We start from the raw sequence: 22,194 nt of genomic DNA on the forward strand, positions 1-22,194 counted from the left end.
TTTCTTCTGTCTTCATCTCATGATCTCATTCAAAGCTTCTGGAGAAAATGTGAAACTAATATGAGAGTTTATTTGAGGCAGTTTTCCTCCTGAAACACCTTCATGCTACATTTACAAGCTGGCAGCACCAGACGAATGTATAACACATGATCACGTTGCATCATACATTCATTTTATACCCACAGTAACTGAGTTTAAATTCAATTCTGTAAATAGATTTTAAATTGTTCATTTAATTTTAGTCCTACTTTGTTTATTTCATTATTATTATTATATAAGAGTAAGGTTAGGGTTAGGGTTAGGGTTAGCCCTAACCCTAACCCTAACCTTACTCTTGTTATATTTTTATTCTTCTGTGTTGCGTTTGTGGGAGCAACAATCTTTGTATTTTTACATTCTTGGCTAATAAACAGATTCTGATTCTGATTTATATTCTTTCATATTTGCTGGTAAATCAGTTCATGTATGAAGTAACTGTGATTTAACAGTTATCATTAATAGATGATCCTTTAAGTGTTAACTAATCACATAAAGCCATAGAGACTCATAGAAATACTTCAATCATCATGAGTTGTGTATTAGTTAAATATACTTAATATTAATATGTGATTTGTTCCCTAAAGTACATAAATATTAGAAAAAATAAAGTGTCACCACATTTACTCTTGTAGCTGCACTTATGACTGAAATTTTTTTTTTTTTTGCAGTGATCAGATAGAAACTCTTCATCATCATTTATATGAATGTCAAACTGTCTCTATATTCTGGACTGAACTCGAATGAAGTGACTTTTTATATATATATACTTCATTGCAGGAGTGAAAAAGTTATACATATGATATTGTTCATTCCTACAACATTTATATGTTTTTTAGTGTGAAAATATTAATAATAAAGAAAGAAATGGGGGGGAATAAAATAAAATAAATAACTCAATAATACATACAAACATACACAAAGAAAAGAAAAAAAAAAGAAAAAGAAGGACATTAACTCTTCTAACTCTTCATGAATGGAGTGACTTTTATATAAAAAGTGTTTATTCAGACATGAGGCCAACATGTTAAATTGCCACAACATTCACATAACAAGCTGCATGTCTAAAACCGGCCACAGGTCATATCAAGCGTTGGAACAAACAGCAGATTATATTATATTTCTGGTCAGAAAATAGTTGAAAAAGCCCTTAATTCTCTGCCTATTTACTAATCAATTAATATGACTAATCATTCAGTTGGAAGGTCTCTAACAATGGCTGTTATGACTGTCAACAGTCCCTGAGCTGTTCCACAATGTCGCACCGTTTCCTCCTGGATCTAATGCTCTGTTGTCTTACACTGTGTTCAGATGCTGAAGGTCCCCACTGAGCGGGACTGACGCGTCTGATAAATTATTTCCTGCTTTAAAAAAAAAAGTTTGTCTGTCTTTTGAATCATCGGTGTCCTCACTCTCCTGAATTATACATAGTTAAGCTCAGTGATTACAGCAGATTTCTGTACAAATTGCCTGCGTCAGTCAAGCGGAGCGCTATCGACTGTCCTAGATTCACAAATTCTCCCTCGAGTGTCTCTCCTGGGACGGAGGGTTCTTCTCGTCTCCGACTTGCTTCTGTTTAAGAGGTTTATAGGCTGAGAAATGACAGGAATTCATAGAGAGTGACACTATTTTCGTCGCATTTTCAAGTCAATGTGATTGATGTGTTATGGTGGGAGGTGTGGTGGGTCATGAAATCTTAAGTGGACGTTATTTTTGGTAGGAAATTAACGAGGTTGCTGTGATGTTTTTCCGTGCGTCTGACAGAGACGGAGAGAGACGCGGGAGAAGAGAAAGGAAGTCGTTTCAGGTAAACTTCTTACGGTAAAAGTTTCAAATCTCTCTCAAACACCGGATTACATCTAATAACCGCGGAGGAACTGAAATCTGCAGAACAGACGTCGGCTGTGTTCACAGTGCGGATCACACTGTAGGATTTTTAAGATGGTTTCTAATTAGTGTGAACAGGAGACAACGATTGCAGTTATTCATGTTTGATGTGAAACAAATAGATTACAGCTTCACAATTTTATCTTTCTGCATCTTATCATCTTATGCACCTTAAACCTGGGGCCCGGGTTTACTCCATATCATTTGGGTTTGATTCATTTTTTATCAAACTGCACACAGAAAGCTGAGGGAAAGGTAGTGTCATTCCATCATACTACAGTACTATAAGCCTCCAACCAACAATTACTTTCATTATCAATTATCAATACATTATTTTCTTTAATAATCGATTGATTAAAATGTCAGAAAATAGTGACAAATGCTGATTATTATTCTCTGAAGCCCAAGTTAACATTTTCTGATGACTTGTTTTGACTGACAGACGGTAAAAATCACAAAGATGTTGAGTTTACTATCATGGAGAAACTGGGAAACTAGCAAATATTCACATTTGACAAGCTGCTACTGGAAAAATTTTGTGTTTTAAAAAAAACTAGCATGTTAAGTGGGAATTAACAGGGTCCCAATGACAAAATTTTGCCCTGTGGCCCCATAGATGGTTAATTTTTAAAAAAAGGAAGTGGCTATTTGTGCTGATTCCTCTGTGTAAATAGTCTATTGTTGGTACAGAATTATTAGGCATGCGCATTGTTATTGATTGCATAAGATCACGTGATCACATGGAGGAACGTTTTTGATGGCAGGTGATGCGCCAATCCTTCCCATGGTTTGAGTTACAATTGTTAGGTTTAGGCACAAAAACCACTTGGTTAGTAAAAGATCATGATTTGACTAAAACAATAAAATGCGGTAAAAAAAAAAAAAAGTCCCATTTAATGGCACTAAAATGCCTGATGTTACAGTAAAAAATGTCCAGTCCAAAAATACAACTAACTAGGATCCGCACCGAAAACCAGTCTGGACCAACAGCCTGTGGACTCCTGGCACAGGATCTCATCATTCCCTGTCAGGAATTATGGCACCGGTTCCATAACTGTAGACGGTGCCATTTAAAAATGGTCATCAGGTATATCTAATGAAGGTCGGACAGGCCAAAAGAGCATAAAATCACACACACACACACACAAAAACAAATATGTAGAAATGAAAGAAATCTGATGCTAATGTTAATTTTGGTGCCTTATTTTAGTTCAGCTAAAGTCTTACTGAAGTTTTGTCAGTGGGGTTAAGTGTAATTTGTGCATTTTGTACATCTTTGTGAGGCTACAGCTGTTTACAGGTGTTGTTCTCATGGCAACAGTTAGAAGAAAAGGCTTTACTTACCTGTTTATACCTGACTGTAATTTTTCACACGTCACTCTGCTCTCAGTAGTAAATTACAGTTGTCATTCCCAAACTCTGACAGTGACTTGGCATCTCTGAAGCTACCTGTTCTCTTCACTGCAGAGCAATTTACTCACCCGTTTACTAAAATATTGTTCACAGAACTGGACTTTAGCTTTGGACGAGCAGCTAAAACGTCACATAACATTAATGCAAAACAGTTCCTTTAGTGAACATCCATCTGATCTCTTTATTCCTAACAATGGCCTATAACTAAAGCAAACTGAAAGTAATAACTTCACATTCCCACAGCGGGTGATAATTCATTCATGTTAGCTACCTTTTTACTAACGTTAGCATGCTAGCCTGCATGTTTTTGTGGGTTGTCCCGGGCTGTTTTTTCGCTTTGGTTGTGTTTAATTTTCATCGGGTTATAGATGAATCCATAAATCTATAACTCTGTCCCAGCAACCTTAGCTAACATTTCTGTCAGAGACATGACGTTACTGTAATGCAAGATGCTCATTTATTTGTGCAGCAGGTCAAGCAGCTACTGTTCAGCTTCAGGATCACATGATGTTTATGGTTTCATGCAGGTCTCATTTAATTTTATCTTTGTCAACAAAAACTTCAATAGATTTTGTCATAATTTTTGTTTTTATTTATTTTTTGCTTGTTCAGTTTTAGTTTCTGTCTTGTTTTCATTGTGGAGAAAAGCTCAGCAATAAATACTTTAAAGACAGTGAATAAAAAAAAACAAATTTTCCGTTTCTAATCCTGTGTCCCTTAATTGCTCAGTTATCTCTTGTTATAAGACAATTAAAATAATTTTTGACCATTTCTGTCTTTTCCTGTAAAATGTTTTCAAATGTTTGATGATTCATGTTGAACTCGGGGGGGGGGGGGGGGGGGGGGGGGGCAAAGTCAAATGTGACTTTGGGCGACTAGCAAACCGCACCCATAAACCATAAAACCACACTTAACCACTTGTGAGACAGCATCAGCGTGGTGTGAAGTTTGTTTTATATCATTGAGCAAAAACTCCTCCATGTCTAACAACACAGATCAACCGCTAACAACAACTGCTGCTCCGTATCGCACTGTATTCACGTCCAATCAGATGTAAAGGATTTATACATCAGAGTACAGAAGCTATCATATTTTTTCAATTTGAAAGATTAACACTGTTTGAGGGCACAGCACTAACTAACTATAGCACTAAAAATGATCCCATAATACATAAAACCACATAATCATAATTATCCTTCAGCTCAAATGAATCACTATCCAACAAAATGAATAATACAAGTTTATGAATGATTGATTTGCTACCTGCCAGCTACTCGTAAATACTAGTATCGCTTTTTTTTACTTGCTGTATCATAAATTACCGACACTAGAAACCTGTAAAAGCGGAAACAGTGAAAAAAAAAGCAGCAGAGCTTCAGTTAAAACCACCTTGTGTTGTTTTTCTACGACACACAACATTCATCCTTCCTCCTCCCGCCGCTAATCTCAGCGAGTCGGGACTGACTGTACTGTTCGCGTTTCAAAGGGAGTATATCATGAGAGAGAGAGCAATGCATGGATAGTGAATTGTAAAATGTAGAATCAAACATTGATGAGGGAGTTTTTAATAATTCAGAGGCGTTATAGAGATCTGTTGATGAGCACCAACCGACATGAGGGTTTATTAAGACAGGAAGCGCTGATGAAACCTGTTTCTGTTAACGTCAATTCAATATTATATTTATTTACAATCAAACTGAAATTTTAATTATAGATATATAAACAGCTGTTGCATGTGTTATGGATGGTCCGAGCATTGACTGAACTACAATAAAAAACTCAAACAGCAGAGTTGTTCATGCGAGGGTTAAAAACAATGTACACGATGATGCGAGTTATAACTGTTTCGGTGTTATCAAGCTGCCAAAACAGATAATTAACAGCTGATTAATCCTTAAAAATGCTGCTCTGACGGTATTTTCCCGAATCCTCAAAGACTCTCTTCTTCAACTCAGCATTTATTGCAGAATTTGCAGTTTATACAACGTTGTACATGTACAGAATAATTGACTTTGCAGGCTGATTACTGAATATTCATGTGAACTCCAGATGCTCTCAGTCTGTGAGGCATGCAGGACATAAACCACGAAAATGTTCAAAGTCAAACCTCATCATCCGTCTGCACTGAAAGGACATCATCGCCCAGAGTTCATCCTGGCAATTTACCTAAAAAAAAAAAAAACTTCTCAGATAGACTGTGATAGTCTGTCATTTTATCAGCGAGGGATTTACAGGCAGAAATAAAAGGTGTCTGTGATAAATGTGGTCGCTTTAAAATGACTATTATCAACAGGTGAGACTATCAAACGTATCCCAGTAGAGCCCAGATTAAAATATAGACCTATAAATGTGCTTATGTCCCCTTTTAAGTGCAATACTTGAGTAAATTTCACCTCTATTTATTTCAGACAAAGACAAAAGCAGGTTTATCATCGACTAAAATACTGATATCTCCAGTTAACTTGTATGAATTTCAATAAACTGCAAAATATGCTTTTCTTATGCAGGTATACATGACATAATGCTAACTCACTCTTCCTCTCTGCTTCTCCCTCATTCACAAACCTCATTATGCAGTTCAGACATGCGCAGTCCCACAGTCGTGATTTAATATGTGTGTGGGTTTGGATTTTTTTTCTTTTTTTATTCATTTGTCCAGTTTGTCTCTTATATCTTTTTGTCCTCACTGACCCATTTGAGCACTTCCAGGTACAGCAGCGACCCAGCGAGACTCGCCGATGGGGGCTCCGGGGCTTGTTGCCTAGCAACAGGCAGCAAGCCGGCTTGTGTGGCGGTGGCGGCGGCGGCAGTGGTTTTTATGTAACAGTGGGCTTGATGGTTGAATGTAGGGCGCTCGGTCTCCGGGGGTGAGGGGGGGGGGGGGGGGGGGGGGGGAAGTGTAGGGATGTGTGTGTGTGTGTGTTTGTGTCAGCGACCATGACCCCCCTCCACCCCTCCCCACACACACACACACACACACATACACACACACACCCTCCCCACTATCTCCATGCATGAAGTGGATGGACAGTAAACAGAAAAGGGCACCCAGCGTGAATAACTGACAACAGACTCCATCTCTCTCTGGATATGAGACTGAGTGGAGGGTTTGATGATCTTCACATCATAACAATAAAAAAAAGCCTCCTATTCTGTACGTGCAGTATTTTTATTATAAATCATAACATACTGTAATGTGATTGAATCTTTTCAGTAAACAGTGTTAATATTAGAAATTCTGTAATTAAATTGTGCTGCAGTCACTATTCCCAGTAACGTCACCTTGCTGCTAAACAACATCACGTTGGTTAAACTGATATATATTGAGCAGCAGACACATCTATATGGTTATTTTAAACCTGAGACAAATTATAAATACACTGATCTTCTGTCAGAAGCACCAGTTGTCAGCATACAGTCGTCGTTTCAGTCGTACCACTTGTTGCACCTCCCAACTTTTGACCTGTCTTCTTCTATCCTTAGTCTCATTGAGATTAAAATCTCCTTTTTAAGAGAGACGTGGCCAAGACAGCAGCTTACAACAATAAATACAAACAAACAAAATATCCAGTTAAGATGCCTGAGCAGGTGGGATTTTAAAAAAACAACAAAAAAACAACTATTTCAAATAAAGTAAGAATGAAAAATTAAAAAGCAACCACACTGAACAAAGGTATTATTTTTCTAAGAGTTATCAGCTCTGACAGTTTCAAGTCTGTTGTTAGAGGAAGCAGCAGCGTATTTGAAAGCTTTATTGCAAAGCAGATAAGGAGAAACCAGCCCAAGGAGAGATTTATATATAAAACGAAACCACTGAGAAAGTCTGCAGACACACAATAACAGCCACTTAGCAGCAGCACACAAAGTAAAGTGGTGTATAAGATTTCCACAGCCAGTAATAAACCATAAAGCACAACAGTATCCAGCATCTTTAGGCTCTGCAGGTGCATTTATAAAACAGTTCCCTATGTGTGTCAGAACTGAAACTAAAAAAAGGCAAGTCAGCGCAAGAAAAGTGGAGATTTATCATAAAACTATAGTTTTATTGCTGTAAGTTTTGCCTTTGAGTTCATTTTTCGGATCATTTTTATTCCCTCTCAATTCATTTTCATTTTTTCTTTTAAAAAGCAGCTAAAAAACCATCTGTTCAGAGAGGCGTTTGGGTCGTATGCTGTATTTTATATTTTTATTTGTCTATTTTATCCGCTCTACTTATATATTTTTATTTATTTTAATTGTATTTGATTTTATTTTCTTTGACTGACTGATATAACTTTGCTTGCTTGCATTTTGTTGTTGATTCTCGGCAGATTTTGTTCGATTATTATGAAACAAATGTATTTACAGATTGTGTTTTTTTATTCCTCCATGTTGGTTTGTGTGTGTGACATAAATAAAATGCTTTTACTGCATGCATGTGGTGTGTGTTTGTGTCTAGTTAGACATGTTCTTGTGAGCGTTGTGTATTGTTCTCCGCGTGCGTCTCTCCCTCCTCTCTCCTCCTGTCAGCCCAGATGGCGGTCGACTCTCTGTGGTCAACTAAGGAGCATCACCGGCGGGAAGGAGGCGGTTGCCATGGTGAAAGTGACGTCTAATTCATATTCAAACAGCTTTAAAAAAAAAAAAAAAAAAAAACTGAGTTTGACTTGAGGGCTTTTATGTGGATTCATATGCAGAAAGCAGCTCTGATCTTACCTGAACTGGTTGTGTTGTTTATATATTGATATGTTTGTTTCAATAACCTGTGAGGTGAAAACAGGAAGGTCTTGTTTATTTATTATTTCCTGTCGGTGTTAAAGTGAAGAGGCAGTGGCAGAGGGGGAGAGTTTTATTAGCTGTGAATAAATGCTCGTCTCTGGACTTTTTAACTCAGCTGCTTCATCGGGTCCAGACGACGTGCTCTGGAGCTCTGTGTAATAATCTGAGCTCAGCTGTGATGCTACGGGCCACGACAGAGAGGAGAAAACAGGGAATGTGTGCTGGTGAAACAATGTTTTACATTACAAGTCTGTGCTAGCAGCTTGATGAGGCTGTAATACTTCTTATACACCAGAAAACTTTAGCACTAGTGGAGTAAAAATGTGAAGGTTTTTTGGTGAGGGTGGCGCCAAAGGAAAAGGCCATGTTGTTTAAAGTGAGAGAGTTCATCCTCTCAGTGTATCTTAGACTTGTCAGGTTCAGTGCTACAACGGCTGAATCCAAATGTGCAAATGTCTTCTTCTCCAGTCTTGCAGACTTTACCAGGAACATGTCTGTTTTTTTTGTATATTAGGTAAAAACATCTAATTAGCCTGAAGTGAGTGGTAGGGTACATACAGTGAAAAAAACCAACGGTGGGCCTGTCAATAACCAATTTATATATTTTTTCAACTTGTGTTAAAATGTAATAATGTGATAATTATCATGACATTGAGCAAAGAGCCGCTTCTAGGACGCTTCTAAAACTGGTGGGATCACAAGCATTGACTAGAGTGGCCAGAACGCAACACAGATAGTAGAATCAAGCCATAAGCATGTAATAGTATTTATTACCAAAGTCCCCGGGGGTCAGTCTGCAAGTCTCAGATGGGCAAATCTTGGCTCATCCTTCATTTGGTAGGAAGCCTTTAACGATAGGTTACCAATTTTTTAAGTCAAACAGTCAAGTGCCAATATATATGAACACTGAAACATGTTTTTCTAGCTGTAATCATTCCTCCTGTTCATACTAGCCGTTAAAGGATCCCCTCCTAATGCATTTTCATTTTCAATCTGAGTCAAATCAAGTAGATATCTTTCAACGTTACAGTCTTTTTAGTGCCAAAGTCCCTCTTTTTGTTGCTATACTTCCACCGCAGCTCAACAGGGAAATACATGAAGGGAATTTAATACTTAGGTCTTGAAAAATTGTGAACTTGTGCTTTAACTTGATTTTAACAATGCATGAGTGTAGCTAAGCAACATACTTTGTGTTGTAGGGCGCTGTACCTGGAGAGTAAATGTTTGTCCACTCGGGGGCTGTCCACTCCTTTAGAACTTGTTTCTCATCAAAACTTTCCACTCTTGTTGTCGACCTACTACACATCTCAGCATACTGCCCCCTCTGTTAACTGCATCTTGCAGACACATAGCACCAATTTTAGAAGACATGTACCAAGCCACCAGTGATGGACGAAGTATTCAGATCCTTTACTTAAGTAAAAGTACCAATACAACAATGTAAAAATACATGCATGAAAAAACCTACTTAAGTAAAATACACCTATTTAAGAAGAGCTAAAACTTTGATTCTTCTGCATGACTGATATCATAAAATATTTGTCAAATTTATGAAATTCTTGCTGAGGTATGACAATAATGACAAGAATGAAAAATCAAAGAATCAAATCTTCATTACGAGTATTTTCAGTCACTTTCACTCATGAAACCGCTGCATCTTCAGAAACCTTGATGCGGTTTGTGTTTGCTGTAGCGCAGGTTGTTCAGATATACTGAGCGTCTTCTGGGGATTGTAAGCAGCCAGCATTGAAAAGCCATCAGAAAAAAAATGGATTTGGCAGCATTGTGTTTGTGGTCAGTCGGGCCAGGGACCTCTGGGAGCAGAAATGAGCCGGAAACACGAGGCGCTTGGCCTTGACTTCGACCTTTAACCCCCTGAGCCCAAAAGCTGCCTGGATAATAAAATCCATTAAAGCCTGTCTAGTTGTTGCGGTCGGCTCCCGCTCCCCTCGTGTTACCAGAGCTGCTGGTTCATTACAGACTGAATATAAAATATACATGTTTACTGAAGAACACTGACTCTTGATAACGCTCAGGGATGTTGAGCATCGAACTGAAAATACAATTCCCAGGTTTCATCGGTGGATATTTTTCTCAAAGCGGTTGCTGGAGGTCAAAGTTTACTCTCCTCCAGATGAATGTCAAGTAATTTTATACTGTTATGTTTTTCAATCCTCAATTGCTTGTTTTGTGTGTTTTTTAGACATATTTTATAATAAATTCATTAATAAATGTTACTAGGCAATAGGGATGTGCAGAGGGCCCAGTATTTGTATTTGTATCTATATTTGTTGAGGCAGCAAAATTATTTGTATTTGTATTCGAATAAAAGTGGAAAGAGGCTTAAAAATCCTGTTTTTGTTTTTATTACGCTTTTAATTTTAAAATTAAAGTGCTACAATAAGTGTTCATGAAGCTTATTCATGAAGCTTGTGTCTTTAGTTCAGCTTTATCTCTGGGGAACACCCCCCAACTCCGGGAGTGATGCCCATATTAGGAAATGTGCGTCATGCAGCAGGTGGATGTGACTCCCCTCATTGAGACCTGCTGATAGACGTAACAGCGGAGCAGAGGAGAGACACTGAGATGGTGATGTAACTGACCTGTGCGCTGGTATTTAACATGTTTGTTTTTTTTCTTTCCGAAGACAAATAAAAAAACCCCACTATTTGTGCTTTGCCGAATAACATATTTGTATTCGGGCACACCCCTACTAGGCAATATACTGTAAACAAATGTTTTGCTCTCTTTCTGCTGCACTGTAATTCATAATAAGATGTTGTCAACCTAATAAAGATGACAAATAAAAATAAAGATTAAATTAAAAAAAGTTTATTTACCTCACTGCTGCTTTTTAGCTACAATAACAGTATGGCTGAAGCGATGGAGGTCAATCCACTATGAGATGGATTTTTATGAAATCTGGTACAAAATATATGTTTCCCTTAAGATGGACTGTATTAAGTTTAGTGATTTTCTGACTTCATCTTGTCCCTTCATCAGGTCAAAATTTCAACCCGTGCAAAACATTCCTGCAAAACTAATTCCCATCATAGTAAATGTAAGCATGCTAACATGCTAAGCTAATGGTGCATTTAGACTGCAACAACAACAATCTTTTTAGTTTATTTCATTGTGCAAGATGTGTCTAATAAAATCTTGGTTGCAACCTGTCTCATGATGTGTTCAGACAAAACGTGAAGCAAATTTTTGCATGTGGTGTGATTGCATACAAAGTCAATGAGAAGATGTGAGACTGGAGGGAAATAACAGAAAGAACCAGAGTTGTGAGTTCAGTCAGAGGCTGAAGTGAACACAAACACACAGAAACTCTCCCACAGACAACGGTCGGTGCCTTCCCCTCTCTGGCTAGCTTACGGCTAATGTACAGCAATGTATTCTGGCTGTTTGAAGCGAATAAACACAAATGGTGCAGCTGTCAAACTCGCAGCACAGCTTTAGACGGCACAATATCAGTTCAAGAGGCTGTCAGATTGTGAGATGAATGTGTGGTGAATCGTAGCGCTGTGATGTCAATCAATGTGCATTTCATTCTAACATCCATTTGGCTTACAGCCGGAGAAATACACATACACACACACACACACACACACACACACACACACACACTGCACCCCCAACATGCCGATGGTCGCCATGGCAACTCCATTCTCCACATCTCTGCCTCTCTCCCGTCGCTTCCTCCTCCTCTTCCTCCTCCTCCTCCTTCATGTCTAACAGAAAATCCATATGAGGGAGGGAAAGCAGAGAAACACAATCAATTTGTCCTGAACAACACAGCGTTTGTGTTTGTCGCTGTCGTGGTGACCGGACGCTCCGAGTCATTCAAGTTGGATTTGTTGATTTATTCATCAGTGATGTCTTCATCTAAGGATGTTCAAGGCATAAAGAAGAGTGGGAGGGAGGGAATTTGAAGCTGCAATATGCAACTTTTTCACATTAAAGTGATTAAAAAAATCTAATATATGAGTTATTACTAGTCTGTGTATAAAGATGGAAATTCTATATAATTGTTGTACACTATTTTCTGTGGGTGTGACCCGCAGTGATGCACAGTTTAAGAATAAATCTAAAAGAAAAATGAATATGAGGAGTGTTTAGGTCATTATTTTTGGTTTGCTGGTTAGCATGGTTGAGACCTGACGGCTTTCATCGACTCCAATAATCATATAAAGCAACGTGAGTTTGTGCAGAAATGGACCCAAAGTAAACGAGTGGCTGGTGAAAGGTCAAACATCTGCCACTCATACTGGACACTTATGCAGGACATTTTTATATATACAGCTTATGCAGTGGAGGTTGTTGCCTTTCACACTCTGGACTGATTGATTAATAATTGATGTGTTTATTTGAGTGTCCTGTTCCTTTTATGGTTCCCAGCACATATTGGCTTACAAGACTAGGTAATAACCAGGATGTCCACATGACACATCATAATATACAGCTCCATAAATTCAAGAGGAGTGAATTTCAAAACATTCAGTTGACGTGACAGAAATGTCCAGTTATGATGGATGAAGTGTTCTCTGTCTCAGCTGCCATGAAGTTGAAGTCTCCATATTAAAAAGCCGACTCAACATATCATTTCCGACAACAAATCAGGTTTCTTCGATTAACTGAGCCCACAGGGACCTTTGCTTTCTCTGTAAATTTAATGTTATATATATGGTTTTGTGTAGCAATCGTCTTTGATTTTAACCTAATTTCTAAGCTTTGTCTTCTTCTATTATTCCTTATACAGCTTTAATAGTTTTTGTTTGACTGTATTTATTTATGCACCCCAAGAAACCTGCACCCCGCAGTCCTGCAGCACGAACACGCCTTGCTACCTCAGACTGAAGCTAACGCTAGCTTACTGGGACCACCGCGCGCTGCACACTTGGGCTAATGTTAGCTACTTTAGCTAAATTGTGCTAACAGGGCAGGTATCGTAATCAAGTAACATTAAACTCAGTGAAATACTGCGTGACGGTATCCTGTGAGCGTCTTGTTAGTGTAACTCCTGAACCACAAACAATCTGTTTATTCTTTAAAGCTCAGAAAGTCCGACTCAGTGTGAGTCCCGTTGCCAAGGAGAACAGCAGGTGAGCCAACTGTCAATCACAGCTGTCAATCAACGCACACAGCAGACAGATCAAAGCTACTATAAGTCTTAAAATCCTATTTACTCATCAAGACTGCATGTATATCCCTTTAAGACCGTTTGTGTGCTTCTCCCTTTAGAACCAGCTGCGATGTGAGCACGTTTTAGATGATGTCATCATTTTCAAGACACGTGACCGATGAAATGCCTTGTGATTCGCTGAAATACATGTGGGGAAGGCAAAATGCATTATGGGATGCATTTTTTTGTTCGTTTTCTTCAGCGCTCTTTTAGGAGGTTGTTTGTTAGGTTTTAGAATGTTTTCTCCTGATGGCGCCTTAGGTCATAATGGGTTAAAGGGGACATATTCAGCTTTTTGTGGTTTTCTGTTATTTATAAATTGTTACGATGTTGGATGTTAAAGATGGTCAAAGTTCCAAAACTTGAGGTGAACGTATGTAAAACGCTTTGTTTGCGACAGTTTTTTCCACCTTGCCGATGAGCTGACAGCCCATAAACGGTCGTCCGTTCTGTAGCCTTGGTTGCTAAGGTTGTTGCTAAGGTTTTCCCACATGTTGTTCATGTTGCCCACTCTCATATTTCTGATCAGATTTAGGCCCGAACCTGTACGGATGGATTTGAGAAGTTGATACTTCGAGTAAAGAACATGAAATGTAGTGAAATCCTACTACTATTGTTTGTTTCATGGTTTGTTTGGCCTCTGGAGCGGCTGGAAGTCGGCCGTGAGGCAGATTCCTGAAGCTGACCAATCAGAACAGAGTGGGCTCATCGGGAGGCGGGCCTTAAAGAGACAGGAGCTAAAACAGCCTGTTTCAGACAGAGGCTGAACTGAGGGGCTGCATAAAGGACCAGTAGAAGATAAATAAAGAGTTTTTAACTATAAATCATGCAAACATATTCCAGTAGAGCCCCAGAATATAAATATAGAGCTGGAAATGTGCAGAATATGTCCTCTTTCATAGAGCAATAATTTCCACCATTGACCATGACCACCAACACATTTATTAAAGGGTCCAAATTTAGCGACTGAGATCATAGTGATTCATTGAAAAAAATGAGCGATTGATTGAACACAGCAGTCGTACTCGGATGTGGACCAAAACAACCACACAGAGACTCTTTTAGAGGAAGTGGTCTCGGTCTGGTCGCAAAGGAATTCTGGAGCAGTTCGACTGAACGTGGGAACGTGATCCGACCTCCATCTGACCGACTACAAAGCTGCGAGTTTGTAGCCAGACGTGCTTCGCATGATGGGATGTGGATGAGTGAAATCAACAGTTGCTAGCAGCTAGCCAGAGAACGAATCGAGTCCCGACAGCCAAGTATGTTTCCCTCTTGATATTTGGGCAGATACATTTCTAACTAAAGCTCAGTCTGAAACACTCACACATTTATCTATTTATTCTTTAATTTATAACACTTCTGATGTGAGATCTTGCTGCTTTTATGGTTTAATTTCTGTTTGTTTTACCATGACGTGCTATTTAGTTTTGCCCATATTCACAGATATATAGAAAAACAAGTTTTCTTATAATTAATGTAATGAGCCAAATATCATATCTGATGCAAATTTCATAAACTTCTGTTTTCATTTAAAGCAACTCAAACTTTATGTAAAAACTATTGAACCCTCTGTTAACGAACATACTATGTTAACTGTGTGTTATTGTTTTAATTTGTCCAAATCAATAATCCCTCCTGATTGATTATTCTTTTTGTTTTATTTACTGTTTACTGGAATATTAACCTTAACTTTATTTTTTGTCTTTTTTCTCTGGTTTGTTGTTTTCCTCTGTGTATCCTTGAATTCATTGAAACTGTGAAATAAAAATAAAAAAACAAAGATATTTGTGCAGACAGGACCTTCCTCCTGTGTTTATGTTCTCACTTCTGTCCCGCCAGGAGAGAACACTGTCACCTGACTTTAAGTGATGCGTTTTGGTTCGTTTGTATTTTCCTGTGTGTGAAAAGAAACCGAACCAACAGGTTTACCGACTCACCCACTGATTCAGACCAGAAAAAACCAACTATAGGTTTTAAAAAAAACACCTTAAATAGGTGTTAATGTATCAGTGGATTTGCCATCAGCTCATAGAAACGTCTTCTTTACTTCAATTTTATTATCTTTATTCCCTGATTTGAATGCTGGGTTTTAAAACACCTGTGTGTTACCTGTGATGTTTGTGTCGTGTTGCAACAGGTGAAACTTGCACAGCTGGCTTAAAACCCTCAAGAAATGTATTCAAAATGACAGAAAATGATTTATGTGCAGCACAAATTTCAGCACAACTGGGGGAAAAAAACTGAGCTGGTAAACAGTTTATTTATATCTGAGTTGAGGAACAGGTGAGTTTTTTCCCAGATGAACAGTGAATTGGCAGCGATTGTCTGTTTGTTCCCTGTCTTTATTTACTGATACAGCTGGAGGTGATGTTCAGTCAGTGCTCAGGACAAACTGAACTTTGCATTTGGTTTCTTGTTTGTTTGATCGTGGGGAAGCTGCTCTTTGGTATTTTTGAGATCTAATTGTTAAAGATGCACTTTACCAAAACTTCTGCTTGACGCCTGACAAACATGTTCAATGCATTCCTTTCCTCATAAAACATTAGCATGTACAATAACCAGCAGTTTTCCTGCAGCCACAGAGGGATCAGCATCATTTATCTGCTTTTCCAGGCTGACTGCAGGACACTGGCTGGTTGTCTGCTCCCATCTAGTGGAGATTCTAACTGTTGCAGAAGGTTTGTGAATCCTCCTTGTCTGATGTTCCCCTCTCTACTTGTGTCTGCATGAGGACAAGAAAACTTGTCCGGTTAGATTTTTATTTAGCCAGAAAAGTTCATGATTTGACACCAAACTTTAGGGGAGACAAACTGGGAACTGCTTTGGTTTGATTCTACCAAACCTGTTAATGTTTTCTGAGCTACTTCAGCTTTCATCAGTGGTGGAAGATCCTTTACTGCAGTAAAAGTACATAAGTATTATGAGTTTGATGCAGTTAAAGTGTTGCAGTAAAAGTACATAAGTATTATGAGCTTGATGTAGTTAAAGTATTGCAGTAAAAGTACATAAGTATTATGAGTTTGATGCAGTTAAAGTGTTGCAGTAAAAGTACATAAGTATTATGAGCTTGATGTAGTTAAAGTATTGCAGTAAAAGTAGTGGTTTGGTCCCTCTGACTGATATATTATTATATATGACATCATTAGATTATTAATAGTGACGCATCAGTGTTAGAGCAGCATGTTACTGTTGTAGCTGCTGGAGGTGGAGCTAGTTTACACTACTTTATATACAGTTAGCTAGTTTAGTCCAGTGGTTCCCAACCTAGGGGTCGGGCCCCTCCAAAGGGTCAGCAGATAAATCTCAGGGGTCGTGAGATGATTAATGGGAGAGGAAAGAAGAAAAAACAAAGTTCTGATACACAAATCTGTTTTCAGTTTTTGGACTTTTTCTCTAATCTTTGATTTTTGCTGAAATATTGGATCATTTGAACATTTATTGAAATGAAAGCATGTGAGAAGTTTAGAGGGAAAAATCACTATTTGGTGGAGCTGTTAACAACTCATAGACATGTGAAATGTGACCCCGACTACACACTGCTTTTTGTAAGACGTCAAAAGACAAAAAGGTTGGAAACCACTGGTTTCATCTTTAACAATGTGTTGTATTTTAAAAGCTTGTTATATTATCCATTGTGTCAAATCTTCATCTGAAAAGTAACTAAATGTAGTGGAGTAGAAGAATAAAGTAGCATCACATGGAAATACTCAAGTAAGGTACAAGTACCTCAAAACTGTACTTCCCACCACTCATTTTCATGTGAGAAATGTTCATAATTATCAGTTCACGTTCAGTATATTTGTGTTGAATCTTCAGCGGGAGCAGTAAAGCTGTCGTGTTTGCAGATGAACAGTACAGACGATCGCGTTTGATACAAATGATCATCCATCAGCTCCGTCGGTCAGAGTCCAGATGGTTTGGGATCATCCAACAGGTGTCTGGTTTTTGTTTCCAGCTCCTCCTCTTCACACTCGCTCTGTGATTCATCAAAAACCTTCATCAACAACATTTTCTTTTTCTGTCATGTAAAAATCTGAAAATCTAAAACAATACATGCAGCAGCCAAGTTCCCCTCCGGTCAAAAACATGATGTTCTTCTTGTTCCTTCAGTTTCTCTGAGCTCACCTGAAATTTCAGTTTAACACATGTAGCTATGAGCGTGATTTGTGACATCACAACTAGTTTGGAGCCAGTCGTGATCCAGTGTGCAACTTACACAAGTGTGATGTGGAAACTCGAAGCCTCCAGTTCACAAACACTGAGACTTTACATTGAAGGAGGAAACATCTGGTGTCCAGAAGGAAAACTTTGTACTGAAAAATATTCAGAGATTCTGGATTTTTACATGAGGGAGAATGAAGGCATGTAATTTGTATAATTTCTAACTAGATTTAATCAAACTTTTATGTATTTTTACATATTTGAAACATTGAGTGATAGAGGATATATTCAGGTAAACAGGTTCCTGCTAAAACCTTTGATTCTTTAAAGCAGTCATGTGGACATCCTGCTCACATTTTAAGGGTATAATTATATATATAATGTCCTTACAGTGTGTGAAATTAGAGCTCAGTTTAGAGATGAAGAAAGTGTGAAAATCATTTCAGTGCACAAATTTTAGAATTGCATAAAACTTAAGACGATGTTAAAATATATTTTAAATTAGAAGCATAATTTAGGTTGAAAAAATGTGAAAAACTTCTTCCGAACAGTAAATGTAAAGTTTCTTATTGACTTTCTGATCAATAGCAACAACTTTAATTACTGATGAGTCAGAGTTGATTTTATTGGTGATTAGATTAGAGATACGTCTAATCTTTGCTTCTCTGACACTCAGCAGCTTCCTCGGCAATCACTGATGAATTATTTTCTAACATCATTATTTTTCAGTTCCAAACTGAACAAAACGTTTGGTCCGGTGTGACTGATATCGTGGCAGCAGAGAATCAGCTGAATCTGAGCTGTGACTCATAATCTTTGTAACTTTGCTTCACAGATTCACTTCGTTGAAGAAGAAAACAAATAATCTGCCTCAATGACTGCTTACAAGTCCTCTGTTTTTAAGTTTCTGGTGCTGAATGTGACCTACCTGAACTCTGAACTCACCACACATGATTTCATAACTGCCATATTGTGATTATTAAACTTACTACATCAGTGCCTCTATTTAGCATTTATAATCAGTATATTAACAGTTAATAAATGGTTTATAACACACTATGAGCAGATATAAGTGTTTATTAATTTATTTATAATATAATGAATGATTCCCTTAATTTTATACCTTAAAATTTAATTAATTTACCCATTAATGATGGAATTAAGGTATTTATTAATAGACTTTTTAAAGTGATGATTAATTGATTAAATTCAGGTATTTTTACTGGATTATTTGCACAGTTTAAGTGTTTTCTAAGGGTTAAAACCAGTCCTTAGTCCTTTAATTTTCTAATTAAGGGGAAAATTAAGGAGTGGTTTTCATGGATTTTGGTCCATTTAAAGTTTTTTTTTTACCCTTGGTATGTTTTCAGGTGTAAATTAAGGAGTAATTAATATTATTTTAAGGCATACTTGTTTCATAGTGATTTATATATATAACTAGAGGCTGCTGTATAAACAGATAATGATACTATAGTAAAACACAGTTGTAATAATATAAAATATGTCTTCATAGGAGACGTTATGATAACATTGAACAACAACAAACATTGTAGATAATGTCAATAATATTTAAGAATTAGTTATACTATTCAGAAGGTTAAAAGTTCTTCAGATGTTTCTTACCGATACAAAAATGTGACCAAAAAAGGCAACTGGACACACAGCTTATATAAAAAATTAGACCCCTTTTATTGTGTTCTCATATATAAAAGAAATACAAAAAAGAAACATCGACACCAGGCGAGGGTCAGAGCGGGACGGGGTTTCTGGGTTTTCGGGCGGGGATGGGTCGGTGGCCGGGCGACATAAAAAGGGGAAGTGGAAACGACAGGAGCAACGTCAGACAGTCCGAGGGGATCAGTCGAACAGACATCGAACAGATGAGGGCGGATGAAAACAGAACGCAGCGGTCCCGTCCACTCCCTCCCTTCCTCCCTCCCTCCCCCACCTCCTCCTCCTCCTCCTCCTCCTTCAGGAACAAAGTGGAGTTTCAGTTCTACAAACATTCATCGAAAGCAGAGCGGCTTCTGCAGGCAGGAAGAATCTCATCGGTTGAGTTAAACCTCAGTGGGAGGAGCCAAACCTTAAAACAGCTTTAAGTAATATTTTTCATAATAATTATATATGAGCTGTCAGTGTGTAGCGTGTTGATCATGGCTCGTAGTGATGAACCTACAGAGAATTATCAGCGATTCTGCAGCTTTACGGAGCTTTATAGCGAGTTTTAGCTCATTGTCTATCTGTCCGGCTGCAATTTTACAGTTCTGGCTCACTCTCAACGCTCTCATGGCGTCGTTTTCAGAGAAAAAGCTTTAAAAAGCCACTGTACACTACCTGCTCAGCCCCAAACAGCAAACAGACACAGTTAGGCCGTATTCAGACCAAAGCAGGCCTTGTGGAACACCTCCTCAGGGTTGGGCGCAGGTATGTGGGGTTGTGAGCATGTTTATTTGTAACCGCTGTGAAACAATCAGAAAATAACATTTGCTTTCTTGCTATCACCGCTCGCTCTCTTCATTCACTTTCTAGCTTTCTGCTCTCTCTCTGGCACCTTTGTTATTTGTACCAGAACGCTGTTGTTCTTTAGCAGCTCCCGCTGAGCTTTAACTCAACCACTGGAAGTATTTTTGCCTGAAGAGCGACTCTGCCTCTGAGAAATCTGTGTGGAACTAAAACTCCAGTCCGCTCTTCAGGACAGCTCAGTCTTATCAGCTACTTCGGCGTGATGCCCACCTCCCACCTCGGAGCCACCAGGCGCTAACAACGTCCTCCTGTTGTAGTGGTGGTGGCCCTTCATGATGCCCGAGTTGTTGTTCTCGTTGAGGATCTGCTTTTGCTTCTGCCGGTTGAGCGACTGCACCAGGCCAAGCACCACGGCCGCCAGCGAGTACTGGCCGGTGATTTTGCGCGGCTGCATGATGAGCGGGTTGGGCTGCACGCGGCCCAGCAAGAAGTGCGTTCGGATCTTGCCCTCCTGCTCGCTGATGCCTTTCACGTAGATCTCGCCGCGGTACTCGAAGGCGAAGCCGCGCTCCTTCAGAATAAGGTAGGTCTCCTCGGGCACCTGGATCTTGCCGCTCACGCCCGTGCTGTCCATCCGGCTGGCCAGGTTCACCGTCTTCCCCCAGATGTCGTACTGCGGCTTCTTGGCACCGATCACGCCCGCCACCACCGAGCCGTGGGCCATACCTGCAAAAAACACACGTGAGTAGTTGTCACTTTCATCATGGGATTAATAAATGATAAAAGGAGTACATTTTAAAAATAGAGAAAACGTGATGAGCGGTCGGTGGAAGGCAGATGAATGAAAAACAGCTTTACAAAGAGGAAGACAACCAACGTTGACGAAGAATAAAAAGAGAGGAAACAGAAGCAAGAAGCTCTTACCGATCCTCAGCTCGAAGTTGTTGAACGAGTGCTTGTTGATCTCCTGGATGCTCTCGTTGAGGGCGATGGCGAAGTCGGCCAACGCACACAGGTGACCCCATTTATCTTCACATTGCTGTGGGAGGCAGAGAAGAAGAAGAAGAAGAAGAAGAGTCTGAGTCAGATGAACAGGACGAGCTGGAGGGCAACATGTCACTGTGTGTTTACTACTAACACTACTACCACTCATACTGCTACTAGAGTATTTTTCAAGTATTTTATTCATGTAAATTGGTGCAGTCATCTCTTCTCTACACCAGGGGAAGGTTTAGGACTGCATATCCAACCTTAAAACCTTTTTAAGTACCAAATTAAAACATCGTTGGCACTGAGTATCAAAAACTACCAACAGTGGGCTTTCAATGTCAGATTCTTTATCTTCTTTATTTAAATTTAAATGAGTTTTGCTAATTTTAGACTGTATTTTGTTTGAGGAAACTTCCTGTACAGCTGCTTTGCGTTAAGACAAAATAAACACCGACATATTTGAGAGGTTTGTCCAATTTTTTAAGTAAAAAAAAAAAAAAGATTTTGTGGGAAAAAATATTCCTCAAAATAAGATATTGAAAATGATTGTCCTGGTATTGGTACTGAAGCTTAACTTCTTGGCTCCAGAATTTAAAAAATCTAATAAACATGTTTACTTTGGGTTTATATGAAACATAAAATTTACACAGAGCAGAAAAACATCAGCTGTATTTCCCTCCGTGATGCTCACAGCATGCAGGTTCAAAACAAACAGCACGTCACCAGCAGCAGTAAATCAAGACTAAAAGGCACCTGGAGGATCTCACCTGTTTCTCTGGCGACAGACCGGAGACGGCCATGTAGGTGCTGCCGATCGTCTTGATCTTCTCAATGTCCTGGAAACGATCTTCACCCAGCAGCTGTGAGAAATGACACACACAGAGAGACACTTTGAACGTCAGTAAGCGTCAAAAAACCTGCTGTGACATTAACTGTTTCAACAAGCTGGAACTATTCTGAGCACCAGAACTCAATGAGGAATTATTATAAAAACCTTCAGTTTCAAGTGATTAACTGCTTTGCTAATTGTCTAATAAAAACAACAATTAAAACACTGAGCTCCTGCGCCGCTCTGATCTCTAACATCATGAGCCGCTCTGCTGTCTCTGAAGGCGAGTTCCCCAACGGAGAAAAGACAAGTCTGTTCATGTTTGAGAGACAAGTGTTTGAAAGTGAGACGTGTGGCCCCCGAGGCAGCAGCGAGCTCAGCTGGTGTCTGTCTGTCTCTGCTCTTATTAGAGGACTTTTGACATTTTTCTGTCAAAATCTCAGTTCAGTTCGGGAGGCTCCATCAGGAA

At 38.9% G+C, this 22,194-nt stretch overlaps 1 protein-coding gene across 2 annotated transcripts in view; it reads right to left on the reverse strand.

Moving 5' to 3' along the window:
• Positions 1-19,620: 19,620 nt before the first annotated feature.
• The window catches only part of adcy8 (adenylate cyclase 8 (brain)), a 122,123-nt gene continuing 119,549 nt past the window's right edge, over positions 19,621-22,194 (reverse strand). For both annotated transcript variants that reach the window (XM_042428025.1, XM_042428026.1), the window contains 3 exons: positions 21,664-21,756; positions 20,831-20,945; positions 19,621-20,632 (listed from right to left, as the gene is read on the reverse strand). In XM_042428025.1, the coding sequence (XP_042283959.1) occupies positions 20,133-20,632; positions 20,831-20,945; positions 21,664-21,756 (708 nt within the window). In that variant the 3' untranslated portion in view covers positions 19,621-20,132. The remainder of the gene's footprint in view (positions 20,633-20,830; positions 20,946-21,663; positions 21,757-22,194) is intronic.

The sequence above is a fragment of the Thunnus maccoyii genome, chromosome 12 (assembly GCF_910596095.1).
Source record: "Thunnus maccoyii chromosome 12, fThuMac1.1, whole genome shotgun sequence".
In the NCBI taxonomy this organism is placed as follows: Eukaryota; Metazoa; Chordata; class Actinopteri; order Scombriformes; family Scombridae; genus Thunnus; species Thunnus maccoyii.